Source organism: Toxoplasma gondii, chromosome XI (genome assembly GCF_000006565.2).
Source record: "Toxoplasma gondii ME49 chromosome XI, whole genome shotgun sequence".
NCBI classification, from domain to species: Eukaryota; Apicomplexa; class Conoidasida; order Eucoccidiorida; family Sarcocystidae; genus Toxoplasma; species Toxoplasma gondii.
Genome location: NC_031479.1, coordinates 5,056,092 through 5,080,828, shown reverse-complemented (window position 1 = coordinate 5,080,828; position 24,737 = coordinate 5,056,092). Strand labels below are relative to the sequence as shown.

The window sequence follows — 24,737 nt, the reverse complement described above, 5'->3', positions numbered from 1 at the left end:
AGAGGTTCGCGTCTGCAGGTCTGAGAAAGCTGCTGCGCGAAGAAACTGTGAAAATCTGAAAACGCTGGACGTGTCAAAGAGTTGCATGTACGGTGAGACGCTTCTGCTGAGCCGTATGTACGGGTCGCAGACTTCCGCTTGTAATACTTCCGATTCCGCTGGCAAATCTTGCAAGTCTCAGTTACTTCTGAGGTCTTTCTCTTTCCGCAGCATTTACCCAGCGGATGCTCAGGGGAAGCTTCATTTCCCGCCTGCAGTGCCTTTCCCCGTCCGAAAAAGCGGCGCGAACCTTTTCGACATCACGTTTCACTCTTCGGAACGACTTCCCTTAGCGATATTCCCTCTGTCTTCCCGCCGCTAACAGTTCGTTTTATCTGTCGTGTGCAGGGATCCTTCTCGCGTTAGCCATCGGTCTTAAAGTCATCTCTCGTTCCGTCCCGCGATGATTTTCTCGGAGTTCAACGGCAATGTTGCGAGCTCTGTGACGCCTAAGGAACCCCCTGTTTGAGAAGGCCTGTGAAGTAGGATCTCCCGTTCGTACCTCTTCCCTTCGATTATCCTTTTGCATATCCGTCAAACTCCGTTCTGCTGCGTGTCGATCCTTGGCAGTATCATTCTCACTGCCTTGTCCCGTGTGTTTCGTTTCGGTGCTCCACAGCTGATGAAATCTGCCGTTGTCTTTCGCGTGTGTAGCTTCTCTTTTAGCAGAGTCTGCTGTGCCGGTTCGTCTCACTCGCCTTCGCATAGTCTCGAATAACACCCCTGGTTTTACCCTCGCGGCAGTGAACGGCGTTCCTGCAGTCTGTGCTTGTTTTTTCTGGATTTTCTTCTCCTTCGTGGTCTTTCGCCAGGACTCCTTTCCAACGTTCCCAGAACTCACTCAGCTTTTGGATGAGTGGAAGAACCGTGTGCCCGGCTCACTCAAAGTACCTGCTGTGTCTACCCTCGAGAAACCAAGACTTGACCGACTGTTGCCCGCCCTCTGGCAAGTGCCGTGGTTCTTTTCACGTTGCCTCTCCTTTTCGTTTTGTCCTCACACTTGTCAATGATACCCTCACCGCTTCGCCTGCTCACTCTTCTCTGCTCTGCCTGACTTCCCCGTCTCTCCGTGTCACCTTCTCTTTCTCCCTCGTCTTCTCGTTTCTGTCTTTTCTCCTGGCGCTTCTCTCGGGGCTTTCCTCGCTCTTTCTCCTTTTCAGAGTTCAACTTCTCGTCTTTTCGTCTGTCCGTTCGATTCGGAAAGTATCAGTCTACTCTCGCCTGCTTCGCCGTTCTTTACTTTGTCTTCTTGCTTCTCGTGTGCCGCATTTGCCTTCTGAAGCTGCCTTGTCTCCCCCGTCTCTATTCGCACCCCTGGCTGTCCGCCTATCTCGCGCTTGGACGCTGAGAGTTTCATCTGATGCTTCACTTCATCCGGTTTTTTTAACTGTTCAACGAAATGGTGAAACAGTCGACTATGGTGAACCGCCTCGATGCGGCGGATGTCACCGAGCTCGCCCCTGGAGTCCACAAGTGAGTTTCCTGTTTCCGTATCCATAGCTCTTCTCCCTCCCCTCCTCTGATCGTCCTGCCATTTCTTGCACTCTCTTGCGTTCCTCGTTCTATCTCACTGAATCGCCGCCTTCTAGTCGAGCTCTTGTTTTGCCCACGTCCGAGTTCGGCCCAAGCGCCTCAGTCTCTCGATGCCGCCTTGGCTGTCTGCGTCTCTCTATCTAGTGTTCTTTGCTCATTTCGTACTCTCATTAAGTCTTTAACGCCGTATATGGGACATAGCACCTTCTTTGTTCATTTCGCATTTTCATCCAGTGTTTAAAGCTTCATACGGGAAAAGCCTTCCAGTCAACAGTTCAAGCTACCTCCGTTTTCGTGACACGGTTTCTCCGCGTTTCGCTGTCAAAAAGAGGAAGCGAGTCTCTTGAATTTGGAGGCCGTCTGCGAAGCGAAGGTTGGCGACGTCGCTTTTCGTGTACACGGTCCGGCGCGCAGCGTACAGACTTTGGTGTACAAGTTTATCTCTTGACGAACAGCCAGATTAAAGCGTCGCATGTGTTTCTCTTCTTTGTCTTTCTTGGGCTCCTCCGTGTCTTCCTGTCTCGCAGAGTCGAGTGGGTTCCCGATACTCGGTTTCCTCTCTGCGGGACGTTCGTCTTCCATCTGGAGGACTACACAATTGGCTACATCATCCGCAAGTGAGTCGCGCTGGAACGCCGGGCAAGTGGTATCTGGTCCCCGCAGACGCGAGGGGCGATCCGGCTTTTATATTCGAAGGAAGGCTGGTCTGTGACTCTCGGTCGGCCTCTCGCTGTGCCCATTTCTTGCGCATTGCGGCCGCACCGACCGCCATTCTGTCTTAAAAGAGCCCATTCAGACAAGATCCGCGAACTCTTGCTGTCATGTTTTAAAATCTATGAATGGTTGTCGAGATTCGAGTGCGTTGCTCGATGATCCGCAATATGAGTTTTATTCGTATGGCCAGAGCTCCCTTGCGTCCAGTCCATTGGGTTCCTTCCAGGTTTCAGAACCACGCGTCAAAGGAAGTTCATTCGATGGATATTTCTGATTGGGAGCACGACAGGAAACGTATTTCAGGGGCGAGGCTTCTTCTTGAGAGAGAAACACGGCAAATGAGAGGACAAAAGAAACCGTCGTCTGTATACGAGCTGGACAAGTATCATGATATTCATTTTAGAAGTCTCCGTCCTGCCGTCAGTCTACGAAATATCTAGGCCATCTTTGTATGTTGGTGCTTCTCCCTCCAGTGATCTCCTCAACGACCCTCGAGTGAAATTCGTCGGCTTGCGACAACCCCATCCTCTGGAGCCAAAGATTGAACTTCGTATTCAGACAGTCTCGGTGAGTGTCTCGGATCTCGCACTCTTTTCGTCCTTCTCCGTCTGCACCAGTCTTTTTCTACCTGCTCTTCTGGGCCTTCTTGGTTCTGCGGATGTAGCTTTCTTTACCGACTTATATCCCGTCGGCCGCTTCCCTGTCTTGCTTTTTTTCGTCTCCCATTCGTAACGCTTCTCTTCACCGCCGTACACGCTTTGTGTCGGTGCATATCGCAGACTTTTGGGGTCTTGATGTACGCATGCACATTCTGTTTGTGGAACAGTGGCTTCATCTCAGTCCACCTTGCGAGTCCCCAACTTTGGTATTTCCACTCACACCCTACCCGCTGTCGGTGTGTGCATGCACACACTGGCGCCGAAGGGCGTCTCGAAAAATTAGCTCGCTGTTTCTTTGTAGACGCGAGTTGCCGCCCCCCCTCAGTGGACTGTCATGTTCGACTTGTTTTCGCGTTCGGTGCTGCAGAGCAATCCTTTCACGCTCGTCCTCGAGAGCTTGAGAAAGCGGAAGGCAGGCCTTTCGTTGCTGAAGGCGCGATTCAAAGCAGCAGTCGGCGCTGCTCCAGTTGTACAGACAACCGATGGCGTCCTTTTCCACTCCGGTGATGCAGCGAAGAGTATGGACCCCATGGGAGTGTCCATGGTGGGAGGAGATATAGAGGGGGCAGGGAACGGCGCTGGGGCGGGTGGCTTCTCCAGTCTTCTCAGATGATGTTTCTGCGTTGCGTCGCGGCACAAGCCGTCTTGTCGATTCGTGGAACGGCCCTTTTTGTCACCTATCTATTGAGAGCGCGATCGACTTGGGTACGGATGTGGACGGGTGTGCAGTTGTAAGGAAACTTCTGTATAATGGTGTGTATTTGCGTTGCCGTGCATACGCGGTATCTTTCGCCTCTTTCGTCGGGAGTGGGTGGGGAGCTGAACAGAGCGCGTAGACGAGGTGAGAATCTGCATGCTGTGGGAAGGGGGCATCTGAAACGCTGGGGTTCACAGCGTGGTCTGCTCTATTTGCCGGGGGAGGAGGAAGCAAGAATTGCCATTATCGTTGTCACAATTAGTCGGAGGAGAACTGCAGATTTGGACAGCTTCTTGTGATAATTTGTTTCACAAATTCTGCGGAGGTCTGACGCTTTAGACGGTCGTCTCATAGCACCTAGTCGTTAGCTACACTTCACCGGGCGGCAAAAACCGCCGCGCCGTTTTGCAATATCTATTTTTCACGATCAGTTGTATTCAGCCGAATGTTTTTCACCAGGTAACACGGTGATGACGCTGGCGTACCGAAGATTCATCCTTTTGTATTAGCTGTCATGGCTTTTGTTTATGGACGGTCGCTGCAAAATGCCTCAGGTGGTGCACCTTTTGTGTGTATGATTGTGGTACACAAACGGAAGTGTACTGTTAATAGAAGCTGCCCGCACTCGGCAGGAAGGTTCTCCAGCTCAGCACTTTGAGGCTGTTTCGGGCCAAAGTCGTTTGACTAACTGGACATCCAGTGAAAACAAGCATGGCGCTAGGGGACAAACAGAAGAAAAATTTTAGTTGGTAAACTACGTATAAGGGACAGAGATACGAGAGGCGTATAGAGAGCGGGATAAAGAAAGCTGAATAGAGGCTGTAACAGCGTCAGCGCTCTGCTTTGAAACGATGACGTAGCAGTCGTAGCTTGTCTGTTTTGATCGGGCGATCTACAGTGAAACCGAACCTCGTATGGGTAGATGAAGCACGGGTGTGGAATCAGGCGGTCGCAGTGACAGCTAGATGAGTGCATCGGTTTAAAAGCTTTTGAGAGAGCGACAGAATTAGGAGGTGCCGCTTGACCTGCACCGCGCAGCAATGACGGGGGTCAGCGCTCCTGAGAGAATGCGCTGGCGTTTCACGATTCGCGCCACCGCGAAAGGGAACTCGACTGCACCCGTGAATCGTACGAACTGTGCTGGTGGATAGGCTAAACAGACTCTCGTTCGTTAGCTGCCGGAGGGGCGAATTCACCGTGCTGTTCCACTCTTTTTGCCGCAGAACGAGGCGCATGACTGTGAGCGAAAGGAAGGACTGTCCAACCCAGTTAAGTTTCATACACCCGTAACCTTCCGCTCTCTGTTCGAAAAGTGACACTGCTTACGTGCATAGAAGACTGGACCAGTTTAGTAAGACCACTTTCCACCAGGAATGCACGACTGGTTGGGTTCACTGCACTTGTTCGTGGTTGCTGAAAAGGAAGAGCCACATTAGACGCTAAGCAAGCCACGTATGTGATATCAGAAATGGAGGCCAGGATCAAGCTTTAACTCCGGGGACGCTGAACAACTATCGGCAACAGGTTGTCCATTGCCTGTGAATCTGCGTTACGGAAATACCGACTCGCACTCGTTTACGGAAAGCAAAACGCTCATTTCTCATTTCAGAAAAGCATCGTACACACCAGTCAGCACGCGCGAAGACAAAAGTGCACACAAATACTACAACTGCTTTCGCCTTTCCGCTGTTGACAACAAAGTGCAAGCCACTCTCCGTTAGCCGGTATCGCCAAGATCAGAGTCCCCTCAAAAAGGGGGGCCACGAGTATGGGTGAGAGCGTCAGATGCGGAAGGGTACGGTTGTTGAGTGCATGAAACAAAGCGCCAAAGTGTTCTAGAACAATCCAGGCGACATGGAAATGACTTTTGCGTATATGGTAGGGGACGCAGAGGCAAAAAACCAAAGTGCGAACTGCGGCCTCGACAACTGCAGTCCACATCTTGGAATGCGGCCTTTCCGAAGAACCAAAAACAATGCGACATATTTTAAACAAAATCAAAGTATTTTCGACACATCCCTCTGTCTTATCTGCCTAACGATAGAGGCAGATTGCCCGAGAGACTGGCTTGTGTCCGCCGGCTGCTCTTGCACACTGGCACTGGGTGTGTTTGACCGACGCTTTCATCCGCCGTTTCTCCCACAGTTGTTTTCTCCTCTGCCTGCAGAGAACAGGGGCAGTGCTCTGGACCGTCCACCGCTATGTCTGCCACAGCGGGTGAGTTCTGGAAAAACTGCAAGAAAGTTGCAGCCAAATAGTGGTTCTTCCGCTCGCAAATTCCAAAGAACAGATGCGGCCTTCCACCTCGACCGATACCTTCTTGTTTGCAACCGCGAACGAGTTCTTTTGCTGCCCTCATTCCTCGTTCGTTGTTCTGAGATTTACTTATACGCCGGAAAGATGCCCGGCTAGCTTCCTGCCCACATTTCCGTCAGCAATAACATATTTGCTTAAGGCCGCGCCCGCCTACCCAGATCGCGTGTTCCCGTCGTTTGTGGCTTTCATTGACTCCCCCCCTCCCCCGGTCCAGTTCAAAACGAGTCGGTCTCAACTTCGCAGAGGCTTTCGCTCGTATTGGGGAGGCGCCAGAGAAGTAGCTGTTGCCTGTCATCTGCACTGAAGCCACAAGCCGCTCCCATTTCCCTGTCGAACAAACTTTTCCCCGCCCTCCAGCAGAGATTTATAGGTCCTCCCGAGGCATGCCGTCGAACCCCTTCCACAAGGCCCTATATGGGTATGCTGTCCAACTAGAGCTCCGCGCTGATCAACATTCAGAACAAAACACACTACGGGTTATCACGTTTGTTAACCCTGCATTACCCGCGAGAACTTGGGGTTAGGTCCTCTATAAACCGTCCAAATGAGCCTGCGGTCTTCAAATGTGTAGATTTTGCAGCAACTATTAGGCTTCACGACGGAGCGAACGGATGCACACGCGCGTGCATGTCCTCACGTTTTTGGCTTTTTTGTTCACCACGGGAGTGCTGTGCTGGCAGGCACTACGAAAGGTAGCACTACCCCCACAGGTCCTTGCTTTCCACCTTTCGGACGCGTTTGCTCTGAACATTCAGCGTCTTGACGCTCTCCTTGCGCTTGCTGGGGTACAGCCACATCGGGCGGACGGTTTTTCTGTCCTACCGCCGCTGAGACCGAGCTTCATGCCTTCTTTGTCCTGCCAGAGGTTCCCGCACCAACTTCGTTTCACGACCATCAACTGCAGTCTGTGTGCGTTCGGGGAAGTATTTCACATCCCAGGGATTTCGGCATTTCTCATAAAGCCCTCCCTCTGGAAGTGAAGAATCATTCGGAAGTGGATGCTGCCCAGTGCGCCTCGAAAGGAGAAGCTCTTACGCGGACTCCGCCTCCTGCGCTCCCTCTTCATCCTCGTCGCCGTCTTCCTCATCTGCCTCTCCGTCGTCGTCATCTTCTTCTTCTTCGTCATCCTCGTCGCCTTGCGATGTCTCCTCGTCCTTGCGATCCTGTAGCTCCGCCGCCTGCGTAGATTCTTCCAAGTCTCCCACCTCCAGAGTCTTCATTTTGCCCAGGACTTCCTCAACTTCCTGCATGACTTTGTCCGCCTCCTGGAGTTCCGCCGTCACCGGGGGTTCCCCCTCTGCAAGGCCAGTCGACTCAGCCTCCTTTTCCGCTTTGGTCTCCTGCGGCACCTTGGGTGTCTCCGGTACTTCGGTCTGCTGCAGCATTTCTGCGACCTCCTGCGCCGCGTTCGCCGTACCCGTCTCTTCCGCTTGCGTCAGTACCGCATCCATTTCCTTCAGGACTTTCTCCGCCTCCTGCTGAACGGCATCGGCGCTTTGCGCGTCGGTGTCTCTCTTATCCCACTCCTCGAATACCTTCTCAGCCTCCTTTAACGCTTCTGCAACCTCTGCGAACGACTCTACCGCCGCCTTCTCTCCGTCACCGTCTGTCACCAGTTCCAAGTTCGCCTGCATTCCGCCTTGTGTCTGATCTGTGGCGTCATTTCCGTCTTCGGCATCATTCTCCGTCTCAACGTTTGCGTCGCTCTCCGTCTCAACGTTTGCGTCGCTCTCCGTCTCAACGTTTGCGTCGCTCTCCGTCTCAACGTTTGCGTCACTCTCTGTCTCAACGTTTGCGTCGCTCTCCGTCTCAACGTTTGCGTCGCTCTCCGTCTCAACGTCTGCGTCGCTCTCCGTCTCAACGTTTGCGTCACTCTCCGTCTCAACGTTGGCGTCACTCTCCGTCTCAACGTTGGCGTCACTCTCCGTTTCGACCGGGCCTGCTCTCGGAAGCTGCTCCGGGGTCTGGACGTTCTCCGGTGCAGGCGTCTTCTGGGATTCCTCTTCTTCGGCGTGTCTCTTGCCGGCACTCTTCTGTTCCTGCTCCTTTTCCTCTGCAAGGGGTGTGGCGTCGACGGCCGGCCACCGGTCGACGTCCATCAGTTGGTCGGGTTCGCCGAAAGCAATCGAAGCGAAGGGTCCCACCGGAACGATGCTGTTTTTGCCAGTGATACCCAAGCGGTTCCGGAAACAGAAAAGGAAGAGCTCCCGAGACTGCGAAATGAAGTAAATCATGCTCTTCCTTTTGGCGACTTCTGGGAAGTTCGCGAGCACAGCATTCAGATCTTCGTTCAGCTCCGTCGTCAGAGTCTCCAGCACAGACAGCCGGAGCTCGAGAGGCTCATTCGCATGTGCGTCCACCGTCGGCATCCACTGTCGTCTCCACCGCAGAGACAGCCGACCTGTCACTGTGCTTATCAACTCCATTTTCATCGCGTCCATGAGGGAAGTTTTCTGGTGCACTGAAGCCGGCGACGGTGGTGGGTGTGGTGCCGGTGTCGCAGTGACGTCGGCGCAGAGATTGAGAAAGAGCGTTGCCATCGCTACAAAACAGAAAAGGCTCTGGAGAGAGCGCAGCGATCGCTTCTCGCTGGAAAGGAAAAAGGCGCCGCCACCCTCCGTGCGCGCAGGGTTCCCCTCGAAGTCACCGAATTGCGAGGCGCGCACAGACGGCAATGATCGACGCGATTCTACCGACTGGGGCTTGGAGCGTTTGGCCGACGCCACCCCGCGGGTAGTTTGGCTCGACATCTGCACCATGATTCCAGATCCCGCAAGGACGGTTAAAATTTTTTTCAGGGGAAAAACGCGCGACACGCAACAACCTTAGGTGTCACACTCTAGGAATGCAGCTTCTGCCGCGGGACCGACGCCGGCGCCGGGGGAAACGAAGGAACGCCGAATCCAGAGTCCGGGCACGTGTTATGATACGCAAGTCGAAACCCCCGCGAGGATCCGAAAACCTCCGAGCTCACAGAAAGGGAAAAAAGGAAAACGTGCACGGGGGAGCTCGAGGCCACAAAGAAGGAATGCTCGAGCAGACCAATCCCCCAGGGTTGGAACGCGAGCATGCACAGAACCACGTTATGCGAGAGGAGACGAGCGCAGGCGCAGTCCGCCACGCGTAACCGTGCACAAGGAACGGGTGCTGTCGCCGAGCTCTTCTGTGGTGTGCTTACTTCCGCCATCCAGAAAAAGATTCCAAAACACCTTTCCTGCAGAAACGTGCTGAACTCGTCGCCAGTTCACTTGCAACAACCAACTTCCATAGAGGAAACGGTTGACGGAGAGTTTATTGCACTCGACTCCAAAAGCCGTGTCCCGACGCAGTCAACCGTTCGGCATCTGTCTCCACGATGTCGTCAGCCCCCTAGTCGGGGAATGCGGAGTGAGTGGCACCCGCTTTTTGCGCATTGTGTTCCTTTTTCAATGCTCATCAAATCGAGCAAATAGGAACTTTCCTGCGTGATGTGAAGTACACCTGGATACGGACACAGCAGACACGAAGAGTTTGTGAGTCCCGCAGGAAGACTTGGCAACACGAGACAGCCGGGCGGCGCGGCTCTACACGCACGTTGAATGGTGTGCGAAGCTTTCTTCTTGGGTCGAGTTATTGGTCTATTTCCGTTTCATTTGTAGGTGAACCGCGTGGCATGACTGGAGTTGTCACTGGCTAAGGCAATAGGAGTGACATATATTTGATCGCAGCAGCCGGCGTGTCAGCGAATGGACTTGCTTAAAGTTCCGTATCCACGATTGTGAAAGATGCTTTTTGTGATAAACCTGCATTACGTTTAGACTTTACACTGAACACGTTTTATCGCTAACGTCCTACAAATAGTGGAAATGGAGATAATCGAATATGTAACTCCGTTCATAGAAATCAAAAAAGCTTCCATCCACAGTATTTCTGAAAAGACGTCCGGGCGCTCTTTCGTGCATGGCAGTGTGGGACCACATACTCAACACCTGTATTTCCAAGGTTGGGGAAATAAAGTCGCCCATGGCCGAAGAGTGCTTTGCTCCACCACCACGCTAGACTGCTTCAGACAACTAGAAGTGTTGGATTTTCATGTCCGTGCTCCCATCAACGCAACCTCTTCCTATCGTACTTCAGTGGTGTTTTCTAGCGTATCATGTGGCGTTCAAAGTGTCCTCGTACCTGTAGGATTATCAATAATAACTATCACAGCCGAGATATACACCTGCGTACCAACTTCTAGACTGACAGGCATCGTAAGATAAAGCGTGCATCTGAGAATGACGTTTACCAAGAGCATGTCCATCACACTATCAAACTAGCGCGCAGATAAATCTTGCGGGATACGGAGTAGTCGATTGCCAAGAAGCTGAGGCTCTTCCGAAGTCATGACGGAACCTTAGTGCATCTGTGCATTCTTCCATTGAAGCTTATTTTCGTACTTCGGCCGGGGGAGCCGATGAAACAAAACCAGTCTTCTCAACTATCCAGTGTGGCATGCTTGACATAGCCAGAGAAGGGAGGCGCGACTGTAGAATTACCTGGCATTTCATGAGATGTCTCTGCTGCCGTGCTAGACTGTTGTTTCCCCCTCACTGAAACGACGGTGTGAACGTCCTACTGCGTACTGCCTCCACCTCTTGCGTCCCCCCATCACCTTATCAGTTGGTTTGGTTCCGAGCACACAAAATACCCGACGCAACTGTAGTCGGGAGAAATCCACTTGCTGTACACGTCCTCGTCTCCAGTGGTACAGTAACTGAATTCTGAGGACCGGAAAAGACTCGCAAGACCCCGCAGCTCCGTTCTTTTCGCTTAAGCAGCTGCGCGTTTGCTACGAGCCACCGTTCTCTTGGACACCGTTTACTAGGACATCGAAATAAACATGGGCTATGGTAGCATGTGGAAGTCAGGACTACGAGTAATTAACACTGAAGCCTTCTGTTGCCGAATCAGTCGATGTAGAATTCGGTGCTAGAGTGTACCGACAAGGCAATATAAAGAAATCACTCGAAGTGATTTGACGATTCATAGAGGTTATACATCGGATCTGTTGTCGCCGGGGACGTTCGTGTGTCACGTCCTTCCTATAAGGCGCGTGCACATACGGTTCTGTAATAGGCGTCCACACTGCCTCAATTCTGTCTAGCAGGCACGCTTGCCATAAGAGGTTGACGGGGTGCCTGACCCAATTCACTCGGTAAATGTTCGGGATTTCTACAAAAAACACAAAGTCTCACAGAGGCAAAGCCCTTGCATCGCCTGGCGTTCCAGGTGTTCACCGTGTTCAGCTAGTCAACAAAACGGGTTAATATTCTCAGCTCTTCGGATAATAGGTTTGTTCAGCGCTGAGCCGGCTTGTATTTGAAAAACAAACAGATGTTTACTCGCCTGATTCAGATTAACGCATCTTCTGCCGCGTGGAGCCACCTGCCACCGTTGCTGTCTCCCATGGCCAGAACACACATAAATGTCCAGGATAATTGGAGGGAAAGGGCAGACTGTTTACATCGGACGCACAGTGGATTACACTGGTGGCCCAACGTGCTTGTTCGAGATTGCTGGCAAGCCATCGAAACCCACGTCTGTAAATCGTTCGGCCAAGGGGACGCCTGTTATGGGGTCACGCATCATGGAATCTGCTGTGCGTTGACAGAAACTTAGAACGAATCCGTAAATGGCCGGTAGGGCGGGGACACACTCTTCCCCGTCGAAGCAGTCTCGCCTTTCGATGCAGGCGCGCCATGTTCCGAAGTTTGCTGCTGCATACGCAGCAGGAAACAACCACCTATTGTATGCGAACTCAGCCATGGCGGTATCGACAGCTTGGGATAGGTAGGACGTCTGGTTCAGAAGATTGAACCACGGCTGGAAGAAAAGCTCGTTGAACCAACGCCGGCCCACGTCGTATTTCTTGAGAAAACAAGTCGTTACATCGTCGATTGTCAACGGTCGCAGCCGACTGCCCCCCGGCGCTTTTGGGTCGTCCCACACATCGTCACACTCCTGTCTGTATTCCTCAACATAATCCCGCGTGCGATTTTTGTAGAAGTTGACGCATTTGTCGAATTCGTCTTCTATCTCCACCGGTACCAATGGTAGCTTTCGAGCTTCACCGAAGCTCATGGGGAAAGACGCGTCCTCCGTATCATCATCAACAGAAAAGGCGTCCCCCATGATTTCAAATGAAGCATCAATCGTCAGCTCACCTCCAAGCACCGAGCGGTTGCAGTATTCATTGTAGATCACCTCATCAGCCATGTCAATGGCATGACTGAGCTTCGTTACTCCTGGCAAGTAATCATTGAATACACGCTTCCAGTCGAATGCCGGAACATCATCCGGGCTGAGCGTAAGCCACTCGGGAAGCGGGAAAAACTTAAATATCAAGCCAGTGATACTTGGCAGTAGAGAGCCATAACTGCTGTCTCCGTCTCCGTCGGACGGAGTACCTAGATCTCGATCCCGAGGATCGTCCCAGCCACCATAAGGATCCTCGAGTTCTTCGTCAGGCGGTTCTTCCTCATGCACGTCTTCTGAATCATCTTCCTCTGTGGAATTCAGCTCTTCACCATTGCTTGCATAAGGTTCGTCTCGCGCGTAGCCGTCTCTGATGTTAATTTCATTGGCCTGTTCTTGCCCGCCATTGGCAATCGCGCTACGACTTTCACCTAAGGGTCCGTTCTCTTGTACTCTCTCGCCCTTAACGGATCCCTCCGGACCAGTCGCAACTTTATCTATCGGCGACTCGCCGCGTTGCCATGCAGACCAGGAGGAGGCAAAATCGTCACTGTGTTCTTCACTTAGGCGTTCTCCTCTCACCCCGGGTCCCATGCTTCCCACCTGGTCCCTGGTGTTGTTTTCCATTCGAACGGTGCTTGACGCCTCTTTTCCAATTATTCTTTCTGGTGCGAAACCTCCCTTTATTCGAACTGCTGCGGTCGCTGCGGCTCCAGCAGTACGCTCGGCTTCATGAGCTTCCTCTGGAGACGCGGCGTTGCGTAAAGGTTGCTGGTAGTTCTCCATTTCATAGACAGACACATTCTCCGAGTCACCGCGAGTGTCGTTTGGGTTAGAAAACTCCGGGAGGACACCAATGGCGAGAAGCTCCTGTCGCTCAACGCCCCCTTCCGGAGGTACGGCTCCGATATGTGCCGTTTCCCCATTTTGAATCTGAGACGCACTGGTGATGGATCCCCCATTAAACTGGGGCGACCGCAGAGTTAAGGTTCTGTCATAGCCTTGGTTGTGCGGTGCGGCTCCAGGTGGCTGCATGGACATATAGTTTAAGAATTCTTCTTCGCGCATTCCGGCTCGAGCGGGCTCACCTGTTGGAGCCTGGGGCTGGGGAAAATCCAGCGAACCCCTTGGAAGAAAAGAATGAAAAGTTGAATGCAAAACCGGGAACACGTGGGCAGTTCGTTGGACACCTTGCTGTGCGGTCGGGAGAAGAGGAGATGGCATGATGGGTCTTTCGGAGCCATCTACAGACGACACATTTAGAGGTTTCACACGGCCCGCGACAGAACCTAGCCTGCCTGATACTAAATGGATTGGTAACGAGCCCACGCTATTGATTACAAGGGGCACACTGTTATCTCCGGGGGGACCCTCATTGCTTGTGCCTGTCCTGTTGCTCCTCTGTACCAAACCGAGAACGTGTTCGACAATCCTGGCAGGGAACCGACCAGACAGCACACCCGCAATCGCATTTACCAACTGGAGTTGTGTCTGCTGTGGTATGGTAGAAGGAGGTCCAGCCGCAAACTCGCTCTGAGCTGAGAGAGGCACCAGACGAGCGAATATCAACAAGATATCATCCAGCAACGAGGATTCGTCCTGCAATCGCACCACAGGTTGATTGGGTCCACTGTGGGGCCGAAATCTTGGCGGCAGCTTGTTCAAAATTGCTGACACAAGAATAGGCGTGAAGGGAGCAAACGTCTCCCCGTCTGGAGGAACCCTGGAGGTTTCTTGCACTTGTGGCTGCTGATAACCTCTTTCGTGGGTCATCCACTCGGGCGACGACTCCAGCAAATAGGGGGATTCGCTGTTGATTCCTCTGGCGGCTACAGCGGCTTCCGGGGTTGTGACGCCTAGTGGGATCCCAGAAACCCTTTGCAGTGATTGTAGGATGCTTGGTCTTACAGGGACTGCAACAGCCTTCAACATCTCAGCAACAAGACCCTGACCACCTACTAAGGGATGCTGACCGAGCGGGGCAGCTCCTGGCCTGTCGTCCGGAAAGAGAAGCTGTTCCGGTCTTGAAAGCCGAATTTCTGCTGGGACATTGTTTGTAGTCCTCGTTGGTACTGCCTCGTGCTGCCAACCATATTCTGGTGAAGCCAGATGAGCCGTGCTTTGCTTTTCTGAGACCGCAAGGCGTTGTGGACTGGCACGCCAGCCTTCTGCTTGGATTTGGACTGTATCCCTCGTTAGTAGTGCCTCATGCTGCGAAGGATAAACTGGTGAAGCCAAATAATTCATGTTTTGCTTCTCCGTCACCACTCGACGGGGTCCCTCCGTCGACGTGCTACTGCCGCTCTCGGGAGGTGGTGGTCCTTCGACAGAAAACGAATTAAAATAATGCCCCAAAGGCTGTGTCAGGGCGCCATCTTTGAGGACGATGCCATCTCTCAGCTCTTTTGGTATCAGAATACTTCTTTGACTGACACTAACATCTGTGGTGCAGAAGAGTAGTGCGACGACAGCGCTTCTGAAATATGGTAATCTATGAAGACTCACGAGCCAGTGGCTGAGTACTACAAAGCCTCGCACTGCCATTATGTGCGATAGAGCGATGCAGAGGCGCTGCAACGACGTTCGTGAAACAAAGTGAAATAAAAATGCCAGTGCATCTACAAGCAGGCGACAACTAGCCAGAGCTGTCGGCCGCCCACGTCTGGTTGAAGAAACAAACAGCTGAACGAAGCGCTGAGGAGGTTGAGAGGCCTCGACGAGAAAGCTCGAACTTTCCAATTCAGCGCTTTTCTAAGAAGCTCCATCGTTTGTCTGCTAATTCAATCCCCAGGACATACCTACTACTACCGTTTTCCGTTTTACACACTACAGACGCCGGCAGATACACAATGCCTGATGCATCGTTGCTTATCTGAACCCTGTGCTGTTTCGGTTTGCTGTGACACATGTTAAAAATGTTGATACGATAGTACGCGGAGATAGATTTTCTGTTCCCGACAAGGCTTTCACTTGTTGCTCACTGACAAGGGATCCCGCAACCAATACAGGTCGTAGGCGCGATTAGACTGACAAGCTTTGGCGCTAAGGGGTTCTAATTAACATCATGAGCTGTCAGTGAGGTGTTGGGCTTACCGTAGAAGGGGGGAATTGAGTGAAAGGGAAGTACAGTGCTGATGCAAGGAGATATAGTTGGTCAGGCGTAGTAGCCTCATCCCCTGTCTTCTTCAGAGCAAGGATGACAGTTTGCCACCATTCCCCATATTCAATCTCCTCTTGCTTGTTGCCCAGGTGGGCCACAAACACCGAAATTGTCGGGGACCGCCGCTCAGCGGCGAGGGGCACAGACTCATCATTGAAAACAGGGCATGTTCCTCCGAGCAAATGATCGGAAACACACGACAAACTCATTTTCACTGGCCAGCCCTTTGATTCTTGGCGCACAGAACACAGTTCTCAATTACCGTCACACGTACTTCGCTGCTGATTTGTGCCGGGACACTCATGCTATCCATACACGTACCGAAGTCTCCACGGAACAGATGAGGCAACAGTGCCGGTACCTTAATCTTACTTTGTCCCTGTGCGAATATGTTTTTACACAATAAAGTCGCAAAGAGCCCCAGCCTCACACAGACGAAAAAGTTATAGTTGCCCATGCGTTACGTGTACACTCAGTACGCAGCCAACGAAGTGCACAGAGCACCGGGGGACACGGTGCCGCAGCGTGACCGGTTGCAGACATGTGACTTCATTTCACTGATGAAAACGAAAAGATGTCTTTTCCTTGTCAAAATACAACTTGCTGGAAAAAAACCCAGACACCTTAGCGGGCAGGTGGGCACCCCCCCTGCCCACAAGCGCCGCCAAGCTCAAAGGACACGACAGGGACCCCTTTCCTCTCACGTTTGTCCGTGGATTGAAATCTTCTCTGCCATTCAGACCTGAAGTGTTCGTTTGCCTGAAATGACGTTTTTGTGTCGCGTGTCCATCGAGCAACACGGTACGAATTTTCCCCTAGCACGCCCGCCCATCAAGAGTGTTCCGAAAAATCACAGCGGGGATCGGAGTCAACGCCTCGGAGATCATACACCAGAAAAAACCAACGAAACAGACTCAAGAGGAAGCTCTTTTACTTCCTCATCGCATCACTACGATGCCCATCCTCTTCCTTTGGAATGCCGCTGGCTAACATTGGTTTTTATTCTCAACCTAAGCTGCAAACACGCCCACTATGCCCCACTCTCCCACCTTCATCGAGAATCTTCGCCGCCACTGATGAGCAACAGCCGGTCTCCCGAATCAATCGACCTCATTACACACTTAGTCTGTTTCTTCTTTTGTTCCCTGTTTTCTTCTGCGAATCACATTCAAAATCCTTTGGCGGCTGTGGTTCACCCGCTAGCTTCTACACAAACACTGCGATACCTTTTCGTTTTCCCTGTCATGGGATCTGCCACGCGGCTGCAGCCCCAGCGCTGCGTGTCTCTGTGCTGGAGACAGAGACCCGGCTGCCGTCTCATTCTGTTTCTTCATTGGTGAGCCCCCCTGTGCTTATCCGTCGATTGAAAGTTGACGAAACGGTTGCTTCTTCTGTTTTGCATTGCCAATATTTCTCAGAGAATCGCCCAAGCCCAGCCCCCTCAGTAGGACGCGATTCTTTCAGAAAAGACACGATGCTTCCGGTGGTAGCTTCAACGCATGTCAACCCCGGCACCCTGTTGCCTTCATACAGCTCATTTGGAGGACAAGATATGACAAGGGCTGCCTTTTCGGTGGAATCGACTCAACCATCTCTCGGCGATTCAACAGGTTTTCACTTTGTCAGCAACGTCAGACGGGAACTCGACTGCAAACATGGATGCATGCGGCAGAACGAAGGCACACCAGCGCGTGTCTTGCTCTTTCGCTCCCATTGGATCCGAGATCGAGAAAGAACTGCCAGTTCGCATTTCATGGAGCGTGGCGTCGTACCGGGACAACCAGCTAGCCAGCACACTTTTAAGCGCTTTCCACTTTGCCCACTTCCCTAGTCGTCTTTTCCCAGTTGTTTTGTGGCAGGGTGAACTCCAAGCTCCGTGCTGTCTCTGTAGAACCGCCAAGGTCCCAGAAACGGGACCTGGCACTGGCGGGAAGGAAACAAACTTTACGAAAGCAGACGCAGAAGAAAGCTCTACGAGTTTCCCTCATTGTCAAACGAAGTGCACGAAAAGTGTTTCAGATGTTGCTCAGGTCGAGAAGGGGGACGCCCACCAGGGAAAAAGGAGCCAGCGGAACAACACACTTGAGAGTAGCGAGGTAGATGAGGAAAATGGTGATGCCGTAGAATCCGTGAGTACAGATGGATACCGGGGACACGGTAAAGAGCCTCTCACAAGCTCAAAGAGCGGAAGGGAAGGAACCGCAGCCGCTCCTGACACTCGATTCGAACCCGTCTCCCGTTCTGTCTCATCTTGCGCGCAAAAACAACGGCGTCTGGATGGGTGTCATTGCTGGTGTCACACTTTCAAAGAGACTGTTTCCAGCTTCGCTTCACAGTCTAATTTACTAGAGGCCCACCCCGTTGGAAGAGACTCTCGTCACCCGCGAGCTGCGGATTCGGCAGAAGGTCGAGACGGGCAGAGCGCGTCGTACGAGAGAATCTGGAGGTGGCAGGTGGAAAGAGGAAAACGTCTAACTGAAAGAAAGGAAACCGCAAAGTATTTCCTGGTTCCCTGTGATAATGCGAGTGAAACAAAACCCCCTGCTGTCGAGCCTAACCCCGCAACAGCGGTTGGAGAGCCCCCGACAAAGAGCAACTTGAACGAGGAATCCTTTGATTTGTGGGAACTTGCACTTTTTATTTGGCGTCGGCGGATCGGTGCCGATGCAAGCCTATCGCATCGACAGAGGATTCTCGCGAGAAAAAAACGGGGCGGGAAACACTTCCCGAATACTTCTGCTTTCTCGGGGGAAAACGCATGCGACATAAAGAGAGTGTGCGGAGAAAAGCAAAACGAAGGGACACAACGGAGAAAAACCTCGCTTGGAGCCCCAGAGATGAGTGAGAGAGACACACGGGAGGCACAGCCGACACAGCCACATCCACAGACAGCCCAGGAGCGGAACGGAAGGGCCTCGGCTTCGTTGTCCTCTTTCTCTGCTTCCTTCCCCGATTCTGTGACTACGGCACTTCCTATGTTGCCTCCTGGCTTCTCTCTTTCGCTGAAGAGAGTGGCAATGAGACAGATTATCGACCTGCTTCCTCGATGGCTGCAGATGAGCTTGCTCGCCAGAAAACCCCCCTTTTCTCTTGATGTCACGGAGGGCGTCGAAGAGAGTCACGATGAGGAGGATGCACACGAAGCAGCGACGGCTCGACACTTGCCTTTACGCTGCTACCTCCTGTCTGTTGTACTTCCTGCTCTTCCTTCTGAAGAGGACAAGGCGCGTTTCTCTTTTGTCGTGGAAGACTCGAGGAAAGGTGAAGACCAAGACATAGGTCAACAGACAAGACAAAGAGAGCACAAACAAGAGACAGCCCACCAGCTACTTCGGATTCCTGTTCTTGAACTTCTGATGCCAAAGATCAAGGAGAGACGCACCACAAGTAGAATCGATGCTACGAGCCGAGCACCGGTTTCCTCTTGTTCTTCCACTTCCTTTGAGTCCTCCGTGCATGCTCCTTCTTGGCGGCCGCCTCTTTCCCGCTCTTCGCCTTTACCGGCTTCGTCGCCCTCTGAATCAGAAGTACCTCCGGCCTCAAAACAAGTCTCAGAGAGAGAAGACATCAGGCGTGCTTCAGGGAAAGGGGAAGAAGAGGACGTAGATGCCCCAGACAGAGGAGACGACAGGAGAAGCGTGAGGATTGAGGAAGAAGCAAGAGAAGACGAAGAGGAAGACGAACGAGCATGCATGCGCATAGCGTTTCTTGACTGGCGAGAAAGCAGAGGGCCTTGTTTAGCGCGAGCCATCTGCGAGTGGCTTTTGCCGGTGTCGCCGAGTCGAGAAGCACGAACAAGTGGAGAGGAAACGCGGCTCGAGCTTTTCCTCCAAACTGATTCTCACATGCGGTTTGCCCCCCATTTTGATTGCTTTCTCCTCCGCCAGCTGAAACTTGCAGCGGCTCTTTCGGCTGAGAGAAGACGAGCTCAAGCGTCTTCGCAGTCTACCCATTCTTCCTTTTCACCGCATCGGGGTGCCTCTTCTTCTGGTACATCCTTCGATCTTCTTCGCTCTGCATGCAGTTCGTTGCTTCTAACGGAAAAAGTCATCTTGACAGGATACCCCCCTGGCTACGAGGAAGGAACGCCGTTCTTTGAGTATCCTCGGCCTCCTCAGACGAGCGGACAGGAGGCATTTTCCTCGTTTTCGAATTGCCTGTCTGAGGCTTGTGCTGCTCCGTCTTTGATTTCACTGTTGCCACCAGCACAGACTCTCTCCTCCCTTCCACCTGTCTCTTCGTCTACCTCTTCATCTTTTGCGTCTTCAGCTTGTCTCTCTTCTTCTACTTCTTCGTCCTCCGCCTCTTCCGCTTTCCCGACTTCTACGTCTTCCTTCAGTTCTTCACCAAGCTCTTCTTCTACTTCTTATCTTTCTCCTTTTACTTCTTCTGCTTCTTCTTCATCTCCCACTTTGACTTCTTGTTTCACTGCTTCTTCGTGTGATTCTTGGTGCTCAAGCAGCGAGGCTGAGAGGTCCGGAGTGGTGGATGGACCCGCTACACTTTGCCCTCAGCAGGTCTGTAGCTCGAGTTCAGCTGAAGTCTCTCCTGTTGCTCGTGGGATCCAGGACAGTCGCGATCTCGTTCTCCCGCTGCAAGCAAAAATAAACGAAGGGAAGGAGAAAAAAATCCTGACGGTCGGGAGGGACGAGACAGGCGAAGGAGAAAAGAATGCCGAATACGAGACCCTCAACGAGATTCCGAGGCTAAGCTTCCCCGAAACATACTTTCCGGGGATTCTTTTATGTGCAGGACACTTTGACAGAAACGGCTTGCTTCGTACCAAAGGCCGAATGCTGCGAGTTCCAGGTCCAACCTTGAAGGCGGCATGTATGGGGTCAGGAGGAGCAGGGCAGGGGTCGACGAGAAAAGAGCATATCATCGACGATGGATGTTCGTCTCTGCTGGCCTCGTCGCCACCTATCCCTTCGCCTTCTACCTCGCTGTCTTGCGCGTCGTCTTCGTTTTCCGATGCTTCCACAGTTCCACTTTCTTTCCCTTCGTCGGAGAGTTCCGGCCTGGGCGTTGACGCGAGAGATGTTCCAGAAAAAACGACACATCGCTTGAACCAGGTGACAGCCTGCTCCTGTCCCTGCCTCCATTGCTGCGGGTTTGCAGAGGCCGCATGTGGCGCGAGCGAGGGAGGCCCTTCGAAGCCTGCAGAATCCGCACCGCCGTCCTTCCTAGCTTCCTCTGATCTGTCTGCTGCTCGGTCGTCGCCTTCTTTTTTCGCGCCTCCGTCTTCTTCTGGATCTTTGAATTGTTTTCGCCCTCTCGAGTCTCTGTTTTGGGCAGCAGGTTTCTCCTTTGGTCCGGCGCGTGTGACTCGAGAAGTGGGATACGACCCTCGGCTTCACTTTGTGTTCTTTGGGGAAGAGCAAACGATGACGCTGCGGCTGTTCACGCACGGCTGGTCTTTCTACGCCCCGCGGTTTTCTGTCGTCTTTCATCTCTGGACGCGAGCGCGTCGGCCTTTCTTCAAAGCGGATCTCTTTCGTCTCTTATCCGAAGACGGAGATAAGAGAAACGAGAGGACGACCGGAAGAAAGAGGCGCTGCACTCAACAAGCGAAATCCGTACTCAGTGCGCATGTGCCCCTCCATAAGACTCGAGACACTACGGAGACCGACTCGTGGAGAACGGTACACGAGAATGAGACAGGAGACACTCCCACCACCACCAGAGACATCCGCGAAGAGACGCTGCCTCGTCCTATAGATGCCGCCCTTTGCTTCTCTCACGTCGCTGTCTCTAAATCGCCACTGTGTCCTTCGCAGAGTGCGTCTTTCACAGAAGAGCTTCCTACCCCGGCTCCTCCTCTGTCCTCTCCGTCCTCGTCGTCTTTGTCTCTTTTTTTTCCTCCACGTCTTTCTTCTTCGTCGTCTCGTCCTTCGTTGGCCGAGATGCTTTCTCCAGGGGAGGCGCGCGTGCATCGCATTCTGTCTGCAACAGCTGAGTCGACCACCGCTGCCGATCTGTGCTCTCTGGGGCTTGGGTCACAGAGGCGCCCGGAGTCTTTTTGGAGAGAAATTGACGTGGACGCGGCGAAAAAGGTGATTTCCCGAAGAGCCCGAAACGGTGGCTACAGTGAAGACATCTTTCAAGTCACTGCCGAAGAGCACCGGGCACAGCGCGAAGGTGTTCAGTTACTTCTTTCGCTTTTGACAGAGCGGAAGAAGGACATGTAGCTGAGAGGGTCGAGTCGCGGACACGGGGTTCGGGCAAATCTGTCGTTATTTTACATAGGTCACTTCTGGCACAACGAGATCATGCCAGTGCCGAGAAGGGAGGTGGTTGCAAGCAAGGGCATTTTCAGCCGGTTGGGTCTAACCATAGACCAGTCCGGCAATAAGGTATAAGGCAGTAGCGAATCTACCGTACAAGGTGTATGTTGCTTGTAGAATAACAAGAACTTAGATCGACACAAAAAAGGTAAAATTTCCCATTCCACGCAACATGTCGAACAAATTAATCTTTGTCGGGAAGCTGTTGCGATGCGGATTCGCGAGAGAACACACTTAGGATTAACGACCCTTCCACAGTCACATGATAACAGCATGCCAGCCAGCAACAGAGAGCTACCGTCATGACAAACCGTCTTCTACGGTGTCTGTCGAAGCTTCAGAAGGAGGAAACATTTTAGTGATCATCGTCGCGTGTCCTCTTCGCATTCTGTCATTCTAAATGCCTGTTTTGCGAGTACTTGCGACAGGTTGGGGGCCATCAGATACCGTCACGGCGCTGGGGTATTGTAAAATTCGAAGGCGCCAGAGAGATAGTGGCAACCAGCGGTCTGGTTCCGCCTTTGAACGCACGATAAAGAAGAAAAAGCGTGGAGAAAGAGAGTTATCGGGTTTCGGAGGACACATAAACCGCGAGGCACCCCATCGTACCTGAAGAGAATCTTCTAGCATATTATGCGATGCTAAAAGGGATTCCATAAGGTGCGGAACTTTAATTTTTTGAAAAAGGGGAAAAAAGAGAAATATGAGCACCACTGTGACGAGAACAGAAATTGCGCGCTATCGACAGAGAATGCCTTTGAGCAACTACAAAGCGAAGGCGGATTGCCGTATCAACCGACAGGATCAGTCTTAGTGTGGACAGGGGGTAATGCATTGGCTGAATTGTAGTGTTTTAGTGATTACTTGTAATTTTCGTTCCCGTTTGTTAGTGCCGACGAGTTCTAAACGTAATGTGGTGTGTGGTGTCCTCCAGGGAGCGGAGTCGCCACCGTGTGACGAGTTTTCTGCGGGAGGGGTGCCGAGGAGAGAGGTAGAAGTCAGTGTGTTTTCGACGCTCGAGCTTGGGAGACAGAATGAGGTTCTGGTCTCTCAGTATAGACAGGTTAAAGGTGAATGAATCCACAGTGGATCTACTGTTTCCGTACCTACGCATAGAAGTGCCAGGGGAACGTGTTCAGTGGTCTGTTGAAAGTCTGCTGAACCTCGACTGGAAAAGCCTTCAACTGCACGATGTCGGAAAAGTCTTGTCTTTGTCACCGAAACCACAGACGGACCTGTGACGGCATACCGCTTTCGACATCCGCGGAAGGTCCCCGGGAAAGAACGCCTCCGACCGCTTTTATGCTCCTAACATAAGCCCCTTCACCGTAACAATAAGCAGGTGACTTGTTTAGAGGATCTGCTATCCAGCGACAAACGTGGTGGACCTGCACAATCTCTCAACCACGTGGAGCCACGAAATTCGTTATAGTCACATCGGTCCAATAGTCCACGACTTTGCTATATTTGGAGGGCCTGCCGCACGCATGCGAGGGAAAAGAATTTTCGGCGACATTTGCAACTATTAGAGTTCGCTGATGTGCAGGCACCATGGCACCTTACATAGCTAAGACAGACGTCTCGCTACAGTAGAGCATCTGGCAGTGTGAGGAAGGTCGGCACAGACGAATTGGTCAAACAAAGAAACCGAAAGATTTAGATCGTCTGTGTAGAGGGATACTGCAGGCAGTGAGCGCCGAAAATTCAGTGAAGCCAAGGGACAAGTGGAAAGCAGGTCCATGGTTCCGTTCTTTCGCACCGCCTCTCTGGACTGCCCAGATAAACTAAAGTGGACTACTATATCCTAACAGATCTCATGCTGGCCTGGAAGCTGTGAACAGTAAACACCGTAATTAACGTAGGCACGTCGCCTTCAGCTTTCGATCGTGCATGTCTTTGTGAACTGGTGCGTGCTTGACTGCTCTACCAGAAACAGCTCCCGCGACTATCCCTTGTTGGTATGTTTGGCCAGCCACTGTTTTCACCATCAACAACCTTGTTGTGACATCGCACTGACTGTGTTACTGCGGCACACATCTAACATTTACACAAGGGAGAGAACAAGACATATTTACTCACCGATGACAGATCGCCCATACAGACGAAAAAACCAAAAAAAAAACTGGACATCACCTCGCTAGCGCTCGCGTGCACCCGCTTCAGCCTCTTGGTCCGATTTTTACTCTCCCGTGCTAAGTACCATTCATGCTCCTCTCAGCGTCTCCCAGGCGTCCTTAGAAATGCTACCGCCAAACGCGTTTCTTCCGGGTGTGTCTCCTCCATCGTGAGTCTTCAGAGCGGTTCCTTGTTGCGTCCTACCAAAAAGAGAAGGCCCGAATAAACAGGAACGGCGGCACTTTGCGGCACGACCAGCTCCCTGGGCAGTTGGCCTTCGTTGCTTTCTTCAGGCCCTGCACCCCTGAGGAAAACGAAGGAAAACGACTTTCTTCTAGAGACTGTTTGCTAATTCTACCACCCGCCTTTGGCTCTCGGCACGAGATGAGGAATGAGGGCCGCCGCTCGACAGGTATCTCCTTCAGGCTCTTTGGTGGTGAGGAGATCTTGCGGACCTGAAGGTCCAGTCAGGCCCCCAGACAATGGCCGGGGGCGCTCCGGCTCTAGCCGGAAAGACGGAGACAGGAAGTCGCCCCAAACGACACCGCCTAGAAAGAGAGACACCACACGCGAGAGAAAACGCGTGCACGCTTGCACATATCGCCCTTTGCTCCTTTGGTTTCCATGGAAGTACACAGTGGACTAATTCGCATGCAGAGCACGAAGTTGACACAACATGTACTCGGTGCACACCCCAAACCTTTCAGGATCGGTGGAAACATCAAGAAAGCGTACAGGGACTCCGACGGAGCTGTGAACTTGTTTCTACTGGAGGAAGCGACAGGCACGGAGTCCTGCGACCAGCAGAGTCCTCTCGTGACACTTTGATTGAACAATTGTTCCCCACCCCCTCGCTCTGTTTTAGTTCACGACCTGCGAAGAACACCCTCAACATGCGCGCGACCCTCACACGGGATACTGGACTACTCCGCGTTTCCCGCTCGCGACCCAGCTAAGCATGAGTGCTAAAACTACTTCCTTTTTCCTCCCCGTCATCTCCG

At 52.4% G+C, this 24,737-nt stretch overlaps 5 protein-coding genes across 5 annotated transcripts in view; 2 read left to right on the top strand and 3 right to left on the bottom strand.

Moving 5' to 3' along the window:
- Positions 1-947: 947 nt before the first annotated feature.
- Positions 948-3,941, top strand: POLR2J (DNA-directed RNA polymerase II RPB11A; the record flags this gene model as incomplete). Its single annotated transcript, XM_002364729.1, has 5 exons — positions 948-1,512; positions 2,100-2,189; positions 2,760-2,853; positions 3,313-3,489; positions 3,840-3,941. Exons 1-5 carry the CDS (start codon positions 1,439-1,441, stop codon positions 3,939-3,941), a joined length of 537 nt encoding a protein of 178 aa, XP_002364770.1. The 5' UTR covers positions 948-1,438.
- Positions 3,942-4,479: 538 nt separating this feature from the next.
- On the bottom strand, positions 4,480-9,943 carry TGME49_315910 (hypothetical protein). Its single transcript, XM_018782891.1, has 2 exons — positions 6,596-9,943; positions 4,480-6,402 (listed from the first exon to the last, which is right to left on the bottom strand). The coding sequence occupies exon 1, from the start codon at positions 8,715-8,717 to the stop codon at positions 6,990-6,992; it is 1,728 nt and encodes a 575-aa protein (XP_018635303.1). The 5' UTR covers positions 8,718-9,943; the 3' UTR covers positions 4,480-6,402; positions 6,596-6,989.
- Positions 9,944-10,977: 1,034 nt separating this feature from the next.
- Positions 10,978-14,721, bottom strand: TGME49_315900 (hypothetical protein; the record flags this gene model as incomplete). The annotated part of the gene is made up of 1 exon (XM_002364727.2): positions 10,978-14,721. One exon carries the CDS (start codon positions 14,719-14,721, stop codon positions 11,464-11,466), a length of 3,258 nt encoding a protein of 1,085 aa, XP_002364768.2. The 3' UTR covers positions 10,978-11,463.
- A 388-nt stretch (positions 14,722-15,109) lies between these two features.
- Positions 15,110-21,867, top strand: TGME49_315885 (glycosyltransferase, putative). The gene has a single exon (XM_002364725.2). It carries the CDS (start codon positions 16,993-16,995, stop codon positions 21,523-21,525), a length of 4,533 nt encoding a protein of 1,510 aa, XP_002364766.2. The 5' UTR covers positions 15,110-16,992; the 3' UTR covers positions 21,526-21,867.
- A 1,693-nt stretch (positions 21,868-23,560) lies between these two features.
- TGME49_315860 (EF hand domain-containing protein) overlaps positions 23,561-24,737 on the bottom strand; it is a 30,654-nt gene continuing 29,477 nt past the window's right edge. Inside the window, exon 20 of the mRNA XM_018782890.1 lies at positions 23,561-24,284. Within this exon, the coding sequence (XP_018635304.1) occupies positions 24,091-24,284 (194 nt within the window). The 3' untranslated portion in view covers positions 23,561-24,090. The remainder of the gene's footprint in view (positions 24,285-24,737) is intronic.